The 20,914-nt window shown below is 32.9% G+C and overlaps 1 protein-coding gene across 3 annotated transcripts in view; it reads right to left on the reverse strand.

The window, feature by feature from the left end:
* LOC114324547 (receptor-type tyrosine-protein phosphatase kappa) overlaps positions 1–20,914 on the reverse strand; it is a 328,598-nt gene that overhangs the window by 68,905 nt on the left and 238,779 nt on the right. For all 3 annotated transcript variants that reach the window (XM_028272404.2, XM_028272405.2, XM_028272403.2), the window contains exon 5: positions 5,196–5,272. In XM_028272404.2, the coding sequence (XP_028128205.1) occupies positions 5,196–5,272 (77 nt within the window). The remainder of the gene's footprint in view (positions 1–5,195; positions 5,273–20,914) is intronic.

Raw genomic sequence — 20,914 nt, forward strand, 5'->3', positions numbered from 1 at the left:
TAGGTTTTTTGGATCATTCCAAACAGAAAAGGTCTTTAGTGATTTTTCTCTAAAAATGATAGTTTTTGACATATAAGCGATTAAAAATTGAAAAATTGCGAAACCGGCCATTTTTAACACTCAAAAACTATGTGAAAAACTGAAAATTTGAATGTTGCCAAGGTAGGTAAATATTCTTTAAACATCGATTGATGAAATCCCGAAGAGTTTTTTGCAATATAATATTCAAAACTCCTTTGTTTTTAATTTCTAATCTCGCGTGCGCGACACTATTTTCCACCGTTGCATGTGTATAGAGTATGGTGCAAATGAAAGGAATAAATTCGTTATTTCGTAAACCGGCTACTTTAAGAAAAAAACCCGAAACAGGTCGATTTTTATTTTTAAGTTATGATATTGTGGCATGTATGGTATACTAGTGACGTCATCCGTCTGGGCGTGATGACGTAATCGATTATTTTTTTAAATCAGAATAGGGGTCGTGTGGTAGCTCATTTGAAAGGTTCTTCAATTCTCTATTCAGTAATGTAAACATTTACATAATTATTTATACAGGGTGTCCAAAAATTTTTATTAAATTAAATTATTTGACAAAAAAGAATTAGAAGGACACCCTGTATAAATAGTTATATAAATATTTATATTACTAAATAGAGAATTGAAGAACCTTTCAAATGAGCTGGCAAACGATCCCTATTCTCTTTTAAAAAAATCATCGAGTACGTCATCACGGCCAGATGGATGACGTCACTAGTATATCATATATGCCTTAATATCGTAAATTAAAAATACAAATCGACCTGTTTTGGGATTTTTCCTTAAAGTCGCCGGTTTACGAAATAACGAATTTATTCCTTTTATTTGCACCATACTGTCGGTGGAAAATAGTGTCGCGCACGCTTGATTATCAATTAAAAAACAAAGGAGTTTTGAATATTGTACTGCAAAAAACTCTTCGGGATTTCATGAATCGATGTTTAAAGAATATCAACTTACTTTAGCAACATTCAAATTTTAACTTTTTCACATAGTTTTTGAGGGTTAAAAATGGCCGATTTCGCAATTTTTCAATTTTTAATCGCTTATATGTCAAAAACTATCATTTTTAGAGAAAAGTCACTAAAGACCTTTTCTGTTTGGAATGATCCAAAAAATCTAAAAAAACTGTGTTCCACGCAAAAAAATAATTTTAGGAAAAAAACAAAAAAAAACGTTTAAAAAATGTTTGACCACCTTTTGGCCCTGGCAACATGCAAATTTGTTAAAAGAAGTCCTTTTTGAGTAAGATTGTGCAAAAAATCCGAATTAGAATATTTTTCCTAGCGGATGCGCAGTGGCTTTCTGGACTAATAAGCTATATTTTTACTAAGAATATTTTCTTCTCTAAAATACTTTTTTGAGTTTTCTGCGAAAAACCGTCCAAAAACATGTTTTTTTTTGTGTTAAAATCGAACAAATTCACTCGCAAATTACTCGAAAAGTATTAACTTAGTGAAAGAACTCTGTAGAACAAAAGTTACTTAGAATTAGTCACTTTATCCAAATTCGGACTTATTTGAACGTATATTTTTCACCCCCGAGAAAATATTTTTCATCCCGTATTTCCCAATTTTTGTAAAATGGAGGGGATGTAGAATTGTAAACTTTTTCTTATATAATAATAGACGATTCCCAAATTTTCATCTTCCTTTATTTTTTTTTTGGAGGTTTTCGTAAAATTTTGGGGTCCCTGATCGGGCTAAATTGGCCGAAAAGGTCATGGCCACCGTTTTCTGGGATTCACGATGTGTGCTCTATATCCACTTCCTGGAAAAGGGCAAAGCGTTCACAGGACTTTACCATGCCTTATTATTGTCCCGATTCGATGCCGAATTTAAAAAAAAAACAACTCCAATTCGGAAAGTAAAAATACTCTTTCACCATGACAACGGTCCGGCTCACACCTCCCCGCCATCGCCATGACCAAATTGGTCGAATTGGACTAGAAACTGCTGTTTCATCCAACGCATTCTCCAGATTTGTACAACTTCTTTTTGTTTCCCAACTTAAAAAAGTCACTAGCGGGGCAGAAATTTAAGTCGAATAAAGATTTCATCACCGCCGCGGAAGCCTAGTTTGCAGACCTCGAGAAAATATATTTTTCCACCTACCTCTACCGAAAGTATACTTTTCCGGACCTGATTGTAGGGAGCAAAGTTGTACTTTTCCTCCCTAGGGAGGAAAAGTAAAAGTGACGTCATGGTATTTCATTCATGAAATATAACTTATTGACGCCCTGTACAATATCTATTTTCTATTAGGTAAATATCTATACATTTTAACGTTTATTTATAAAACATCCTGTATTTTGCAGGATGGTAAAAAACAGTAAATTGTTATTTTGATTTAACAATGTTTACATTAATAATTTGACTTATATTTCAGTTGACAGTTATACTGTACCTACTTGTTAGTTTTAGTTCTAATAAATTTTGTTGGTTAGTTACATAAATAAATTAAGCAAAAATGAAAAAATTACTTGTTATTTGAGGAAGGTGGAAAAACCATATGTATAACATGGGAGTAAAGTGCCTTTTCCTCTCTTTGTTTCCTACACTACACTTTGTTGCTACTTTTTGAAAAGTAGCACTTTCCTCCCTTGTTATACAAATAGCTATTTCAGACGGGTTAAAGAAGGTGGAAAATCGTTGGCTAAAGTATAGAATAGAAATATGCTTTATTGTCATGAAAAATTGTACAATTTTATCGACAAAGCTTATAAAAAGTCAAGAAAACAAAACAATAACAATCCAATTTACTAAAATTACATAAATCGTCAATATTTTTACAATAATAATAATAATGAAGTTAAACAGAAATAATCAGTTGCAAAATTTAAATAAATTGCAAATGCATAGTCTACTTAGTAATTAATAAGTTTAAAAGTTAAGCTGCTGCATGTGACACCCAAATATATACAAAAAAAAATAATAAAAATACTATTTGTGCAAAGGGTACTGAATTTCTTAGTTATTGATTAAGAAAATCTTCTACTGAATAATAGTCTTTCAGATAGGTAGGCTTTTGTCAGTTTACGGAATTTGGGGAAAGATTCTGCAGATTTAAGTTGTAGAGGGAGATGGTTGTAAATTTTTTTTGAGGAATATCATATAGATTTCTTTACTAACTCAGAGGACGGGGTCGGCAAATAGACGTCAAACGTATAATTTCTCGTGAAGTAGTCATGATTAGGTCACAGTATAAAGAGGGACCTCTTTATACCTCTATATACTGTGATTAGGTCTTGGTGGAAAGACATGTAGATGTTTACGAATTAAGCAAACTGTTTCTAAAATATACAAAGATGGAAAGGTTAAAAATCCGTGATCTTTGAAGTAACTTTTGCAATATGTTGTTCTTCTGAGACCAAACAGATATCTTATTGCTCTTTTATGTAATTTGAAAATAACATCGAATTGGTCAGCTGACCAGAACCCCAAAAAGGAAGACCATAACGAAGATGTGACTCGAACAAAGAAAAATATGTTATTTTGGAAGATGCTAAATTGAGTTCATTCGAAACAGATCTTATAGCATAGCAAGCTGAGGATAATTTCTTCCTTAACAAATCGATATGGTGGGACCATTTAAGGTTGCTGTCTAAAAAAATACCTAGAAATTTTACAGAATCAACGGTACTGATCTGGCTGTTATTAAGAGGTAAGGGTTGAAGAGCTCCTTTATAAGACAATGCTACTGTTTTATCTACGTTAAACGAGAGTAAATTAGAGTAAGACCAGGTTTTTATTGTAAGTAGATCAGAAGTTATAGTAGCATGAAGAGTTGCAATATTCGAGTTGCTATAAGTGATAGGTACTGGTATCATCAGCATAAAGAAAGATTTTTCCATCGATTTTTAAACTAGTGATGTCATTAACAAAGATAAGGAAAAGTAGAGGACCCAATACTGAACCTTGAGGTATCCCACATACAATGTTTTTGAGACTAGAGACTGTATCATTTGCTCTAACCAGTTGTTTCCTATCATCCAAGTAAGATTGGAACCAATCTAAAGAAATACCTCGAATTCCGTAGAAATTTAGTTTTTTTATCAAAATGTTGTGATTTACATTATCAAGAGCTTTGGCGTAGTCACAAAAAACGGTGGCAGTGTGAATATTATTGTTCAGTGCTTGATAAACCTCATGTAGTATAGAAAACATGGCATCAGTGGTGCATTTATTATTTTTAAAAAGCCGAACTGATTTTGTGATAAAATGTTAATTTCAACTAGAAAGGACATAAGTCGGGCTTTTATGAGTCTCTCAATAATTTTGGAGAGTACCGGTAGTAGTGCAATAGGTCTATAATTGCAGGTATTAGATATTTCACCACCCTTATGAAGGAAAATAATGATGGCTGTCTTCAGGCACTCTGGAAATGTACCTTTCTCAAAATAATCATTAATTAGTGAGATGAGGACTTCTAACACATTTTCTCGGAGATTAGAAAAAAATTTTATCGATAGACCATCAGTACTACAGGAAGATTTGCTTTTGATACTATTGATTGTTTGGATCAGTTCAGATTTATCGACTGGTTTTATAAAGAATGAATTCGAGACTTTTCTTGAATTAGGGAGATAGAAAATGTGATCTTGTTGTGGCAAAATAGTTGATGTAATATTTTTACTCACATTAACAAACTATTCATTTAGATTTTCAGGGTCTGGAAGGGAAAATAATTGAGCAGTGTGGGTTTTATTTCGAAGATCTTTTATTGTGGACCAAGTTTCTTTTGCAACACTTTTTGAGCTTCTCAGACGGTTATGGTAGTAGTCTTTTTTAGCTGATTTTATAAGTTTAAGATAGGTTGCCCTGTACTTGGTGATATATTCAGTGATAGAGACGTTAGTAGTAAATTTCTTGATATAGAGAAGAGAACGCATATTCTTGGAAGATATTCGGATACCTTTATTAGTCCAGGGTTTGCGATGTTTTGGCTTAATTGCAATTAAAGGAAATGCTTTATTGAAGATACAGACAAGCTTATCTAAAAAATCACTTAAGTGTATCGAGCTAAAAGGAGACTAATTTTAAAAATAAATCGCCACTTTTCCAAAATTTTCGTTTGTTTTTAAGGTTAACTACTTATTGGACCTCCCTGGTATATCTAATTTAACTTATAAGTAAACAGAAAAAGATGAATATACTTACATCTACATAAGAAGCGTTAATATAATCAGTATCATGTTCGCCTTCTATTGAATCTAACACTACCCTATTGTAATCATCTGAAACAGAAAAAAATTACATTTAAAAGTGAGTTATCACATCATATTGTTGGCGAAACTCGAGATAAAGAATTTCTTTGGAAGTTCTTGCGAACTTTTATGGCACTTCGCAACAAAAATTATTCATGACTGCTTCGCGACACTCTTCAGTTCATTTTTCGTCGAATTAATCGTTATAACAGGGGATTGCCTCAACTCAAGGATTCTGGCAGATCTTTTTTGAGTGCTAATGTTTTTTTACTTGGAGAATGTTTTAGTAAAGAAACTTATTTGCGACGGTTGGAATTTGAAATATTCTTGGAAAGGAATATTGTGTTAAAAAAGATAGAATTTTATTTTATCTTTTTGATTTTATCTTTTTTGGTTAGGTTTTTAGCACTATTTTTTTAGCAGGCAAGGTTGCTTGTCTTTCAGACCATAAAATACGTACACTGTGACTTATAGTCCAGAAAGCCAATGCGCATCCGCTAGGAAAAATATTCCGATTCGGATTTTTTGCACAATCTTACTCAAAAAGGACCCCTTTTAACAAATTTGCATGTGGCCAGGACCAAAAGTGGGTCAAAAATTTTTTAAACGTTTTTTTTTTGTTTTTTTCCTAAAATTATTTTTTTTTGCATGGAACATTTTTTAGGTTTTTTGGATCATTCCAAACAGAAAAGGTCTTTAGTGACTTTTCTCTAAAGTTGATAGTTTTTTACATATAAGCGATTAAAAATAGAAAAATTGCGAAATCGGCCATTTTTAACCTTCAAAAAATATGTGAAAAACTTAAAATTTGAATGTTGCCAAGGTAGGCAGATATTCTTTAAACATCGATTGATGAAATCCCGAAGAGTTTTTCCAATACAGTATTCAAAACTCCTTTGTTTTTTAATTCCTAATCACGCGTGCGCGACACCATTTTCCACCGTTGCATGTGTATACAGTATGGTGCAAATGAAAGGATTAAATTCGTTATTTCGTAAACCTGCGAATTTAAGGAAAAAACCCGAAACAGGTCGATTTTTATTTTTAAGTTATGATATTGTGGCATATATGGTATAATAGTGACGTCATCCGTCTGGGCGTGATGACGTAATCGATGAATTTTTTAAATGAGAATAGGGGTCGTGTGGTAGCTCATTTGAAAGGTTCTTCAATTCTCTATTCAGTAATGTAAACATTTACATAATGATTTATACAGGGTGTCCAAAATTTTTTATTAAATTAAATTATTTGGCAAAAAAAGAAGTAGAACGACACCCTGTATAAATAATTATATAAATGTTTATATTACTGAATAGGGAATTGAAGAACCTTTCAAATGAGCAAGCACACGACCCCTATTCTCATTTAAAAAAATCATCGATTACGTCATCACGCCCAGATAGAAGACGTCACTAGTATACCATATGTATATGTCACAATATCATAAAAATAAAAATCGACCTGTTTCGGGATTTTTCCTTAAAGTCGCCGGTTTACGAAATAACGAATTTATTCCTTTCATTTGCACCATACTGTCGATGTCGGTGGAAAATAGTGTCGCGCACGCTTGAATAACAATTAAAAAACGAAGGAATTTATTTATTTATATTTCAAAAACTCTTCGGGATTTCATCAATCGATGTTTAAAGAATATCTGCCTACCTTGGCAACATTCAAATTTTCAGATTTTCACATAGTTTTTGAGGGTTAAAAATGGCCAATTTCGCAATTTTTCAATTTTTAATCGCTTATATGTCAAAAACTATCAACTTTAGAGAAATGTCACTAAAGACCTTTTCTGTTTGGAATGATCCAAAAAACCAAAAAAAAACTTTGTTGCATGCAAAAAAAAAATAATTTTAGGAAAAAAACAAAAAAAAAAGGTTTAAAAAATTTTTGACCCACTTTTGGTCCTGGCAACATGCAAATTTGTTAAAAGGGGTCCTTTTTGAGTAAGATTATGCAAAAAATCCGAATCGGAATATTTTTCCTAGCGGATGCGCAGTGGCTTTCTGGACTATAAGTCACAGTGGACGTAGTTTGTGGTCTAAAAGACAAGCAACCTTGCCTGTTAAAAAAATAGTGCTAAAAAACCTAACCAAAAGCTTCGGGCGAGACAGTACGTAAGTTTAAGACGGACTGAGCTACGGAAAAGTATTATAGGATCTCTTAAAGAAAATAAATAAAATGGTAAGTGAAGTACATACACAGGTTTAATATTGATATTGCATTGCTAACAAAAACCAAGAAAAAAAGTAAAGGATCGCCTTTCAGATTCAGAATAATGGGAAGTTTTCAGGAGATGAGAAGCTTTTAATAATATTGACTTGACAAAATTTGTCATTTAATGTTAAGAAAAATGTGGTTCGGTCATTTGAATATCGGTTACATTCATTACATATTTTATTATTATGGTTTATATTTTGTATTACTTAGTTATTTATTGAATAAAAATAATTTTTTCTACAACCGTGTTAAAAATGCAATTTTTAGCACTCCATACGAGCGTTAAAAATGCTACTTTAAGGCACTAGTGCTTTAAAATATTTTTAAGGCACTGCAGTTCTTATTGACCGTATAGGCAATTTTGATGTAATGTCAAAAAAATATAAAAATGGAATGTCAGTCAAGTTCAAGTAAAAGTTTTTGTAGATATTGTCCTGTAATTACGTTTGTAGAAAAAATATTGTATGATATGCGTGTTAAAAAGTACAATTTAAGAGGAAACAGTAGCGATCAACAGGTAGCGAAAACGCGTTCCAAGATTGCGGTTGTAATTTTGAATATTTTTTCGAGATATTTGGCACACGTATTCGTAATATAATAAAGAATGGCGGTACAGAGCCCAATTTGAAAAATATATTAATATGTGTAAATTACTCTCTAATTAAGTACAATATTAAAAAACGAGCCTGTACCGCCATTAAGAAAAACAAAAAAATACACTTTCTTCAAATAAACTTTTTTATCCGATGCCTAGATTTTGTGTCATTCTGGAACTACTAAAATTTTTTATTTCATTAGTAGTTCCAAAATCACACAAAATCTAGGCATCGGATAAAAAAGTTTATTTGAAGAAAGTGTATTTTTTTGTTCTTCTTAATGGCGGTACAAGCTCGTTTTTTTAATATTGTATTTAATTACAGAGTAATTTCCACATATTAGTATATTTTTCAAATTGGGCTCTGTACCGCCATTCTTTATTTTATTACGAATACGTGTGCCAAATATCTCGAAAAAATATTCAAAATTGCAGCCGCAATCTTGGAACGCGTTTTAGCTACCTGTTGATCGCTACTGTATCACCTTAAGGCACTCATGTGAATTGCAGAACTCGCTATCGCTCATTCTGCAAACTTTCACATGCGTGCCTTAAACGTGTACTTTTAACACTTATATCATAAATAACTATTGTTGTATTATTATACAGAGTGGGCCAAATAAAAGTGTCCACCTGGATATTTGGCAGTATTTATTAGATTTTAAGAAAATGACGAAACAGGTCGATTTTTAATCTAAGGGGACACATTTTTACGGTACATACATCTGTCATTTGTCAACCCCCTCCCTTCCACATCCCCCACCCCTTATTTTTATATAGGGAATATGGGTTGTGTATATAGGTAATGTATGTAATTTATTTAATTTACAATACATTCTATTGCTGTCACAAAACAGAAAAAATATTTTTTGATAAATAAACATTGCTTTTTGCTTAATTTCAATGTTCAAACTGCCACCCATCTGCCTCTTGGTAGGTTGAATATTGAATTTAAGCAACAAACAATGTTTATTTAACAAATAAACATTTTTTTTTCATTTTCTGTCAGCAGTAGAATGTATTTTGAGTTAAATAAATTACATACATTCTTCTTTTTGTGTCAATTAATTTAATTTAAAATAGTTTTTCTTCGACGCCCTGTATAAATAATTATGCCAATATTAATATTACTGAATAGAGAAATGAATAACCTTTCAAATGAACTAGCACACGACCCCTATTCCCTATTTAAAAATAAGGGGTTGGGTGATGTGGAAGGGAGGGGGTTGACAAATGACAGATGTGTGTTTCGTCATTTTCTTAAAATCTAATAAATACCGCCAAATATCGAGGTGGACAATTTTATTTGGCCCAATCTGTATAAGACTAAGTTATTTCTACTTACAAAAATTGAAGGTATTGCCGCCATTTGAAAAACTTACCTTTTTGCGAAAATATTGCGAAAAGTAAAAAATTCTAGGGATTGCTTCATAAAAATCAAAGAGGTTTCGCTGACATCACTATCGACTGAGTTTTCTCTGCTCAAATCACCATAATATGCGACACGAGCGGCACGGCCTCAAAAAAAAACGCCCATTTTTCGAGATACTGACCACGGTGTGGTGAATGGCTAATTTTGGTCATACTTTATGTTTTTGATGGTGCTAAAAACTAAAATGAGATTGAGAATGAGAACGGGAGACGGGACAAGCATAGGAACCAGTATCGCGCTACGTCTACGCCCTTTATATTTGCGAGCCATAAATCATCGAGGGTGCACTGTGATGGAAAAAGTCTGCATACTATCAGATGCTGCACGTTCTATATTTCCCCACATTCACAAAGTGCGTTGTTATCTGTCTTGATGCCCCATTTAATGAGGTTCTGTTTTACAGGGGTAACACCTGTGCGTACGCGGTTGAGTGTCCGCCAGGTTCTCCAGTCCAGGTTCATTCCATTAGGTCGTTCTGGATGTAGGGGGAACATTTCTCATAAACCTTTTCCTTGATTTAAGTCGGCTGGTTCCGATCAACCAAACGGTTCGACTGACCGCTTATGCCGATAATATTAATATTATGAGTAGAACATCAACAGGAGCACAGGAAACATACGCACAGATAAAAACGCAAACAAAAATGATAGGTCTGGAAATTAACACAGAAAAAACAGAAATAATGACTCAGACGGTAAGAAATATAGTCCCACAAAACATTATACATGAAGATGACATTGAATCGGTTGGAAAATTTACATATCTGGGAGTAGAAATATATGCCGACGGATCAGAAGATGGAGAAATACGGCAGAGAATAACGCAGGTAAACAGAGCTTATTTTGTCATCTCCCATATATTTCGGTCTAAAAGTGTCCACCGAAATACAAAGATGAGAATCTATAAAACTTTAATTCGACCAATAACATGCTATGGCAGTTGAAGCCTGGGTCCTGAAAGAAACATCCAAAAACAAACTCGACACATTCAAAAGGAAAGTACTGAGGAGAATACTAGGACCTGTGAGGGAAAACGGAATCTTCAGAAGTCGATACAACAACGAACTTTATCAATTTTATAAGGAAGCACCCCTGTCAGACTTTATTAGAATACAAAGATTGCAATGGGCCGGACATGTGATAAGAATGGGAGAGGATAGGCTACCAAAAAGAACACTGAATGCTAGAATGCAGGGAAAGAGACCGGTTGGAAAGCCAAGAAAGCGCTGGGAAGACACAGTAAACAGCGACACACAAGCACTTTTAGGAGTCCGTGTATGGAGAAGAGCAGCCACAGACAGGCAAGGGTGGAGGCAAAAAATAAAGGAGGCCAATGCTCAATTTGGGCTGTAGTGCCGTAGAAGAAGAAGAAGAAGAAGAAGAAGACCATGGTAGACATGGATATAAGCTAAAGAGATATTGATAATTGGATATACATGGATAATTGGAGAAGACAAGCTAAGGAAATGGATGTTTGAAGGCGGATGCTGGGGGATGCCAGTGCCAAACTTGGGCTGTAGCGTTATTCGAGAAAGAGAGCGGTATCGTCTGCCTGTAATACTTGTATCGAGTTTTTAACACTTACTCTACCAAAGGCGTTTTTGAAATCTATCAGGAAAATATATGCTGGTTTGGTGTATTTCAGCGAGTTTTCTTTTCTTTGCCTTATCCACTAAACCATAGAGCCCAAATTAAAATGATATTCACGAGATTTAATTAGCCCCCGTACGAGTGCTCCCTTGCAGGCATTTAATATCCTTAATTAAAAAGTTTAATATTTCGCAGAACCACGCCGATGATTGAATACCTAAGAAGTTCTTCTTTGAAAAATTTCCCTCGATTTCTTTCGATACGATAAAAATTAGCTACTAATTGTGTTTCTGACCTTGATGTTGAACTGCGAGTTGTGCATAAAAAACTTGGAAAATATCGCGAGAAGTTATGGATCGATAAACACTTAAGGGCTGTGAAGAGTTAATGCACACAGAGGAGAGTGCTATTGATCAACAATTCGGTAGACGTGGGAAAGTTCGCACTATTTCGTGAATTTCTCAACTTACTTTTTGTGTACATATCTACTTAGGAAATCTAAAGAAAATGTGTACCTTGCCGGACAGATAGAGTCTGTAATTTGGAATAAATTCAATATCTCAAATACTAATTGTGTGTTTGAAAAATGCTTAGACTCGTCGATTAGTACTTCAAATTTTCCTTTTTGACATACAATAATAATGTATACAGGGTGTTCCAATTTAGAGATATGACGTCATCGTTGATTTTCTTAAATGGCAACACTGTCATCTTGATAGCTATTTTGATATTTAGAGTGTGTAAAGTTATACAATATTTCAAATTTTTATTCCCTACCATTTACAAGATAATAAAAAATAACAAAGTTATGAAAAACAAATAATCAAATAATAATATTTGAATTTAATTATTTCAATTAAGCAAATACTCATAATGTTGCCCTCAATTATTGTCAAATTGTCAATGGCAACGTTATGAGCATTTGCTTATTCGAAATAATTAAATTAAATTATTATTTGATTACGTGTTGTTCATAACTTTGTTATTTTTTATTATGTTGTAAATGGTAGGGAATAAAAATTTGAAATTTTGCAGTTGTGTATAACTTTACACACCCTATCAAAATAGCTATCAAAATGACAATGTTGCCATTTAAGAAAATCAACGATGACGTCATATCTCTAAATTGGGACACCCTGTATACATTATTATTATATGTCAAAAAGGACAATTTCAAATACTAATCGACGGGTCTGAGCATTTTCCAAAAAAACAATTAGTATTTGAGATATTGAATTTATTCCAAATTACAGACTCTCTCTGTATATACATTGCAATAATAATAGGTTTTCAACTGCTTTAATTTAGGATGGTTTTGGAAGGATGGGCCGGTGGAGTAACAGTAGCTGGTAGGAAAATCTCCAATTTAAGATTTGCTGATGAAAATACACTTATAGCAGCAAATGAGCAAGAAATGTTTGATCTCCTGCGAAGAGTTGAGTACGAAAGCAATAAAGTTGGTCTGAAAATCAATAAAGCTAAGACAAAAATAATGGTGGTCGACAGATTCGACACTATTTAACTGACTAACACGTTACAGGAATACCAGATAGTAAACACATTTGTCTATCTCGGGTCTAGTATAACTAACGATGATAAAGGTGAAGCAGAAGTTCGGAGAGGTATTGGTATGGCAAAAAAATGCGATGAGTCGCCTAACTAAAATTTGAAAAGACAGATCTATCTCTCAAAATATCAAGATGAGACTGGTGAATGCCCTTGTATTCTCAATATTTCTATACGGAGCAGAGACTTGGACACTTTGCGCATGCGAGCGCCAAGAAATTGATGCCTTTGAGATGTGGTGATGGAGAAGAATGCTGCGCATACCTTGGACAGCTCATAGGACAAACGTTTCCATTCTAAACCAACTCAAGATTAAAAAAAGGCTGTCCACAATATGTCTGCAACGAATACTGCAATTCTTTGGTCACGTGGTTCGCAGAGGTGACGACAGTTTGAAGAGATTAATTGTTTCTGGAAACGTTCCGGGGAGAAGATCAAGAGGACGATCACCAACTAGATGGTCCGACCAAATAAAGAATTCAGCTGGAAACTCATTCTGCGAAGCTCCTAGAGCAGCTGAAGATAGATACCAATGGAGAAACATTGTTAAGAATATTGGAAGAAGTTGAAAGACTGATAGGTTTTGTACACACTTGAAATGAATGAAAGAAGTAAAAGAAGTATATTAAAGTGTGTAAATGTATTTTAATTTCCTTAGCTAAGCGCTTTCGACATAAAAGTCATCTTCAGAGCTAATGGTCAATATATAAAAAGTACCGGCTACTTAGGATTGTATTTGCTTGCATCGCATTAAGAAATTTGGAAGTCTGTGATAAGTGAGTGATAAGATCTGGCGACTGACTGACAGTGATTGATTGGACGTTGGATTTTAAATAATTGGATTTAAAATCCAACGTCCAATCAATCACTGTCAGTCAGTCGCCAGCTCTTATCACTCAAAAATGGTTGGGTAAAACCTGTACCATGACAAAACATTTTATATGTATGTATCGTCTCAGTGGTTGTTCTTATTGTTTTACTAAGGAAAAATTAAAAATTTAAACTAACTTTCATCAGCCGGAGTTGTACAATTGACCAGACTTCCAAATTTCTTAATGCGATGCAAGCAAATACAATCCTAAGTAGCCGGTACTTTTTATACAGGGTGTCCCGAAAAGATTGGTCATAAATTATACCACAGATTTTGGGGTCAAAAAGAGGTTGATTGAACCTCACTTACCTATATACAATAGTGAACACAAAAAAAGTTACAGCCCTTTGAAGTTGCAAAATTAAAATCGATTTTTTTTTCATATATCGAAAACTCTTAGAGATTTTTTATTGAAAATGGACATGTGGCATTCTTATGGCAGCAACATCTTAAAAAAAATTAAAGTGAAATTTGTGCACCCCATAAAAATTTTATAGGGGTTTTGTTCCCTTAAACCTCCCCAAACTTTTGTGTACGTTCCAATTAAATTATTATTGAGGCACCATTAGTTAAACACAGTGTCTTTAGAACTCAGGGTCGTCATTTGATAGGGGGCAGGGGGGGCATTTGCCCCCCTGACCCTGAAAATTACTGAAATTTAAAAAAAATAGATCAATTTTGTATTATGTTTGCATATAAATGTATTGTATATAATATAATGCTTGCCCCCTTTATCAAAATTTCAAATGACGCTTCTGAATTAAAACTTTTTTGCCTCTTTATACTTTTTCGATAAGGCAGTGTTTATCGAGATATTTTGAATATTTGTCGAACCCACTACATATTTGTATATGGTTAAGTACGATTATAGAGACCTGTTATAATCTGAAAATTTATTTATAATGTACATTTTTGGGTATATTTTGAAAAAGAAGCCACATATCGATAAAAGGTGACTTATCAAAAAAAGACTAAAAGGCAAAAAAGTTTTAAAAACACTGTGTTTAACTAATGGTACCACAACAATAGTTTAATTGGAACGTACACAAACATTTGGGGGGTTTAAAGGAACAAAACCCCCATAAAATTTGTATGTAAATATATTAAAAAAGAAGCCGCATCTCGATAAAAACTCGCTTAGAGAAAAAATACTAAGAGGCAAAAAAGTTTTAAAAACGTTGTGTTTAACTAATGGTACCACAATAATGAATTGATTGGAACGTACACAAAAGTTTGGGGGGTTTAAGGGAACAAAACATAAAATTTTTATGGGGTGGACAAATCTTACTATAATTTTCCTTTAAGATGCTTCTCCCATGAGAATGATATACAGTGGAACCTCGATTATCCGTCTCTCCATTAACTGTCACCTCTGTTAACCGTCAGGGTACATAGAGAAGTTGTATTGACTACATTAGCAATAATTTTAATGCAAAAAAAATAAAAAAAAAGTTAATTTGATTTGTGATGAGGACACAAACGGCTATCCATTGCGGACAGATAAAGAAATCGTTGAAATGGCAACAAAGGTGGACCAAACAGCTTCAGAAGCTGACACAGACTTGGAATTTGACTGTAGCTATATTGATGAACCTATTGTAACTGACAAAGATTTGCGTAAATAATCTAGAGAAGCTGCATCGCATATGCAATAATTCATCGAATTTTATTCTCAACAAGAAGAAGCCAATAAAGTAGATTGCATGATCTTATGCCCATTAACAAATTCAGCCGTCGCAAAATGTAAAGCAACAGTAAAACAAACACAGATTTCAGAATATTTTAAATTGATTCGATTGTACGAACACAGATCCCTCTTATATTATCAAACAAACCATACAAATGAAATTTGACAGTTGTACTATGAATTTTTAATTTTTTTTTAATGTTCTGTTAACCGTCTTTTCGATTATCCGTCATACTCTTGGTCCGGTGCCCTGACGGATAATCGAGGTTCTACTGTATGTCCATTTTCAATAAAAATCTCTGATAGTTTTCGATATATTGAAAAAAATCGATTTTCATTTTGTAACTTCAAAGGGCTGTAACTTTTTTTATGAGCACATTTGTACTAAGGTAAGTTAGGTTCAATCGAACTATTTTTGCCCTCAGAATATGTGGTATAATTTATGACCAATCTTTTCGAGACACCCTGTATATTGACCATTAGCTCTGAAGATGACTTTTATGTCGAAAGCGCTTAGCTAAGGAAATTAAAATACATTTACACACTTTAATATGCTTCTCTTACTTCTTTAAATATTGGAAGAAATCACGATCCTCAGTAATGGGGAAACGACAAGAGAGAGAGAATTGCTGTAATTGCAATGTTTGTGTTTAGTTTATATTTTTACTATATTTGGAGTACTAAGGGAACCATTCTCGCTGGAAATTTACCGCCTGAGCAGATGGGACGTGAATTATAAATTGTAAAATTCCCTCATCTTCCTATAGCCTCAGAATCCATATGGCTTGCATTTTTAGAAGCCTCTGGTGATGTAACCAGAGAAGGCTTTCCAATGTAACCAGAGAAGGTTTTTAATCTGGTAGAACAGTGGTGCCCAACCTTTTATGTCTGGCGACCCACCTTCTCATGTTTTTTCATATTCGCGACCCATCCCTTACCCATGATGATATAATGTACCTACGTTATTCGGCTACTGTAAGAGCCTCGCCGCGACCCACCTAAAATCCGCGCACAACCCACTAGTGGGTCGCGACCCACCGGTTGGGAAACGCTGTGGTAGAATATAAAATGGTATCATTTTATGTATTGTTAGATTAAAAACTTAAACATTTTTACTTAAAACTTAGTTTCACCTCTTTCCGTTTAAGATTTTAGAAATAAAGGTTGCCCCAGCTTTAGAAGTCGTAATTTGAAAATAATAATTTTACAAAATATATTCCACTTAACATAAAAACTGATGGATTCGAGTTTGTATGTTTTCGTAGCAATCTGGGTGGGCAGTTTTTGGTGGTTCTCCCTGTATTTTCTATAGAATAATTTTTATTATTAAATAGTTAAAATTGTAAAAATGCCACAAGAAAATAGCTTCAGAACAAAATTTTTATTAAGTGGTTTTTTTATGTAAATACATGCTATTCTCATAAGCGATAGCGTGAACCATTGTTATAATAATAGAATAATTGATAACAAAATAACTGCAGCAACACACGCTCTATTTTCAGTACTATACAGCATGAAACGCTTTTGAAAATACTAAATTATCAACGACATTATTGGTAAAGTCTGCGTATAAGAGAAAACTTTTATTAAAAGCAGAAATTAGACGTTCGAGTCAATGGAAGATCAACCGATGACTACATTAAACGAGTCATCAGATAGGGATGCATTCTATCTCTGCTGTTATTCAATATCCATTGTAGTATAACAACTTCAGTATTAATTTAGTATACGTAACTTCAGTTAATACACCTGAATTTATGTGCTTTATAGATCTGACTAAGGCCTTCGATTGTGTAAGATTCGAAGAGGTGCTAAGATTGCTAAAGGAGAAAAATCAGCCAAACAAGATGATAAGGTTAATTAAAGACATTAATACGAAGAACAAAACCAGAATAGTCCAGGGCTCATCTCTTTTGAGATGGACGTTGAGAGGTGACTCAAATTTTTTTGCAGAAATTGCTTGAAAATAACTTAAATAATAATATGTGAGTTATCCTCCCACTCAAAATGGTCCGGAACATTGTTTAAATAATCAAAATGTCAAAATATGAAGGAAAAATTCGATTTTTTTTATTGGTTTTTTGATTATAACTTTAAAACTGTTCCTTTCTGAGAAAAGTTTTACTGGCATAAAAGTTGTGTAATTAAATTTCCTACAATATAGAGATGGTTAAAAATCGAAAAAATAGTCACCCTTGTTGCAAAATAGCAATATTTGCGAAAAAAACCATACCAAAACAAGTATTCGCATTTTACGTTTTTCAACCATTTATGCTACACTTAGGACCTTCATATTTTACCCAGAAAAACTTTATGATATCGTAAAACAACATTGTAAAATTTCATTAAGATCGGTTTAATAGATTTTGCAAAATAAATTTTTCAATCCAGCTTTCGCAAAAAAAATTCATTTTTTAAAAATGTTGCAGGACTGAAAATACAGCAGATAGTAAGTTGAATTTTTTTTTTACTTATAGAAGTGTACTGTATCTTTCATTTACAATTTGCAAAATTAAAATAGAATAATTACCACGGCGTCAGGAAATTTTTTAAATAAACATTAATTTTTGGTGCTACGCGCAGGACAGCGGTGTTCGATTCACACAAGTTGATTTCCACCAAAATTTCTTCTAATCTTTATCTAATATATTATTTTCTTACTCTATATTTTGTTGTATTTTAATATTTTAATTCCACAAAAATCAAACTAATTTTATTATTGTTTGTGAAATATTGTTTAAACAATTGCATATGTTTAAAAATAATAAACTTTTATTCTCAAATATGAACAATATATGTTAAAATATATGAACAAAGAACGTTTTTGCTAAAAAAAGTGTTATTTTAAAGGATAAAGTATGTGTTTTTATTTTGCAATAAACAAATTGATTTATTTATATCGAAATTTAATAAAAATTAAAATGTATCAATCATTATTAAAGGTCATTGAAATGCCCAATCAGAGCAAACTATCCGCTGTCCTGCGCGTAGCACCAATAATTAATGTTTATTTAAAAAAATTCCTGACGCCGTGGCAGTTAATCGATTTTAATTTTGCAAATTGCAAATAAAAGGTACAGTACACTTCTATACGAAAAAAAAATTCAACTTGCTATCTGCTTTATTTTCAGTCCTGTAACATTTTGAAAAAACGATTTTTTTTGCGAAAGCTGGATTGCAAAATTTATTTTGCAAAATTTATTGAACCGATCTTAATGAAATTTACAGTATTGTTTTAGTGTATCATCAAGTTTTTCTGAGTGAAATATGAAGGTCCTAAGTCTAGCATAAATGGCTGAAAAAACGTAAAATGCGAATACTTGTTTTTGTATAGTTTTTTCGCAATTATTGCTATTTTGCAACAAGGGTGACTATTTTTTAAATTTATAACCAGTTCTATATTGTAGGAAATTTAATTGTGCAACTTTTATGTCAGTACAACTTTTCTCGGAAATGAATACTTTTAAAGTTATAATCAAAAAACGAAGAAAAAAATCGAATTTTTCCTTCATTTTTTGACATTTTGATTATTTAAACAATGTTCCGGACCTTTTTGAGAGGGAGGATAACTCAAATATTATTATTTGAGTTATTTTCAAGCAATTTCTGCAAAAAAAATTGAGTCACCTCTCAACGTCAAAATGTACTAATATTTTTACAGATCCGCCCTGGTCTATAATAAAAGTCGAGAATGAACTAAGATCGGAAGTAGAAATCAACTCGGGTATCAGACAAGGGGATAGCTTGAGCCCATTGCTTTTTAATTTAGTAATGAACAAAATCATAGAAAACATTAAAGGTACTGGAAAAGGATATAAGATGGCAGAAAAACAAATAAAAATCCTCTGTTATGCTGACGACGCAATCTTAATCTCCGATAACGAGGATAACCTACAGCGAATGGCACAAACTTTCAATACAGTGGCGAAGAACTACAACATGAAAAAATAAACAGCTAAGACAAAATCCCTGGTAGTGTCAAGGTAGTGTCAACTTATAAGATACAAATTAGTAATTAACAACGAACTAATTGAACATGTCTCTAGATTCCAATATCTGGGAGTCGAAATATGTAGTTATGAGGACGTTAAAGAGAGCAAGCAAATAAAGCCAATTACGTGTCAGGATGTCTGAGGGATGTCATCTGGAGAAACAAAGATATGAGGCTGGAAGGGAAAGTATGCATATACAAATCATGTGTAAGATCGATCATAACGTACTCGATAAAACCAAGAGAATACTGAGAACATCAGAAATGAGAACGTTGAGGTCAATAACTAGGAAAATACGGAGAGATAGAATGGCGAACGACAGAATAAGAGATCTCTGTAACATACAAGATATAGTACGGTGGGGAATACAGAGACGACGAGAGTGGAATCATCATGTGACGAGAATGGACAGCGAGAGAATAGCCCGTGTAGCCAGCGATTCGAAGCCAACAGACAAGAGACCAATAGGAACGTCCTTTAAAAGGTGGCGAGATAGCTGGCAGTCAACATCACAACTACGAATACAAGCTCAAAATCGGTTAAGAACAGGCCAAGAGGCCTAATATAAGAAGAAGAAGAAGAAGAAGAAGAAGAAGAAGAAGAAGATGAAGAAGAAGAACTTCAGTTACTAACCATTATCCGTAATGTAAGGACATATCCTTCAGATCATCAACCCACGTGTCGTGTGGAAAGTCATGCGATTCCTAAGGGCTATATCTAGGACAATTTTATCAATCGCTTTAAATTATATGTACAGTTACGATCATTGAATAGTTTACAGGCTTACGTATCTGGGAGCCAATTTTTTTAAATTTTACCTCGTTTAAACGCACCTTTTACGTCAAAGTGACGTTACCAGTGGTGTACCTAGAATAGATTGATTAAAATTAAAAAGTCAAAATAATATAAATGAAGACACAAGTGCATGAAGGGTCTATGTGACATTTGCAAGTTATTGAGAAAAATGAAGTTAAAGTTTTTTTACTAGAACTTTTTTACTATAAGATCTAAATAAACTAAATTTATAGGATAGGTAGTCCTAAAACTAATATATTTATTAACACTATTAAAAAAAACTTAAAAAAAATATTTATTATTTAGTTTTTATATATAAAAAGTATACATAGATCCTTTATGCACTTACATTTTAAAATTTACTGTGTACATAGATCGTTTACACTCTAGTAACTTAGAAAATATGTATTAATTTTATAACGTGTTTGGCTTGTTTGAAAGATTTTTAGGTTCGAAAAACTTACAACATAAAAAACATGTTTTGAAAAATTTGTCACATAGACCCTTCATGCACTTGTGTCTTCAAATATATTTTACAAAAATGCCAAGGGCCATTAGTTGTCGAGGTATTAGCTAAATAAAAAAAATTAACAAAATGGAAAGTATACAAAGAAGTTTTTTTTTGAGGAGTTTGATATCGATTTATTTTATTTTTCAAGATGCGAAATTTTTGACAAGTATTGACTTTTTGAATTTTTTTGACTTCGACATTTATCAGATCCGTACGACACTGCAACTTTACAGTATTACAATATAAAAATCAACGTGTAAACTATTCATTGATCGTAACTGTACATAATAATGTAGATCTATGATAATTTTAAAACATCTAAAGGGTTTTTACCAACGTATTTTTAGTGGCTCAGCATGTAATAAACCTGTATCAGCACTGATGATGATCATTTTAGATCGAAAACGT

The sequence above is a fragment of the Diabrotica virgifera genome, chromosome 8, assembly GCF_917563875.1.
Source record: "Diabrotica virgifera virgifera chromosome 8, PGI_DIABVI_V3a".
In the NCBI taxonomy this organism is placed as follows: Eukaryota; Metazoa; Arthropoda; class Insecta; order Coleoptera; family Chrysomelidae; genus Diabrotica; species Diabrotica virgifera.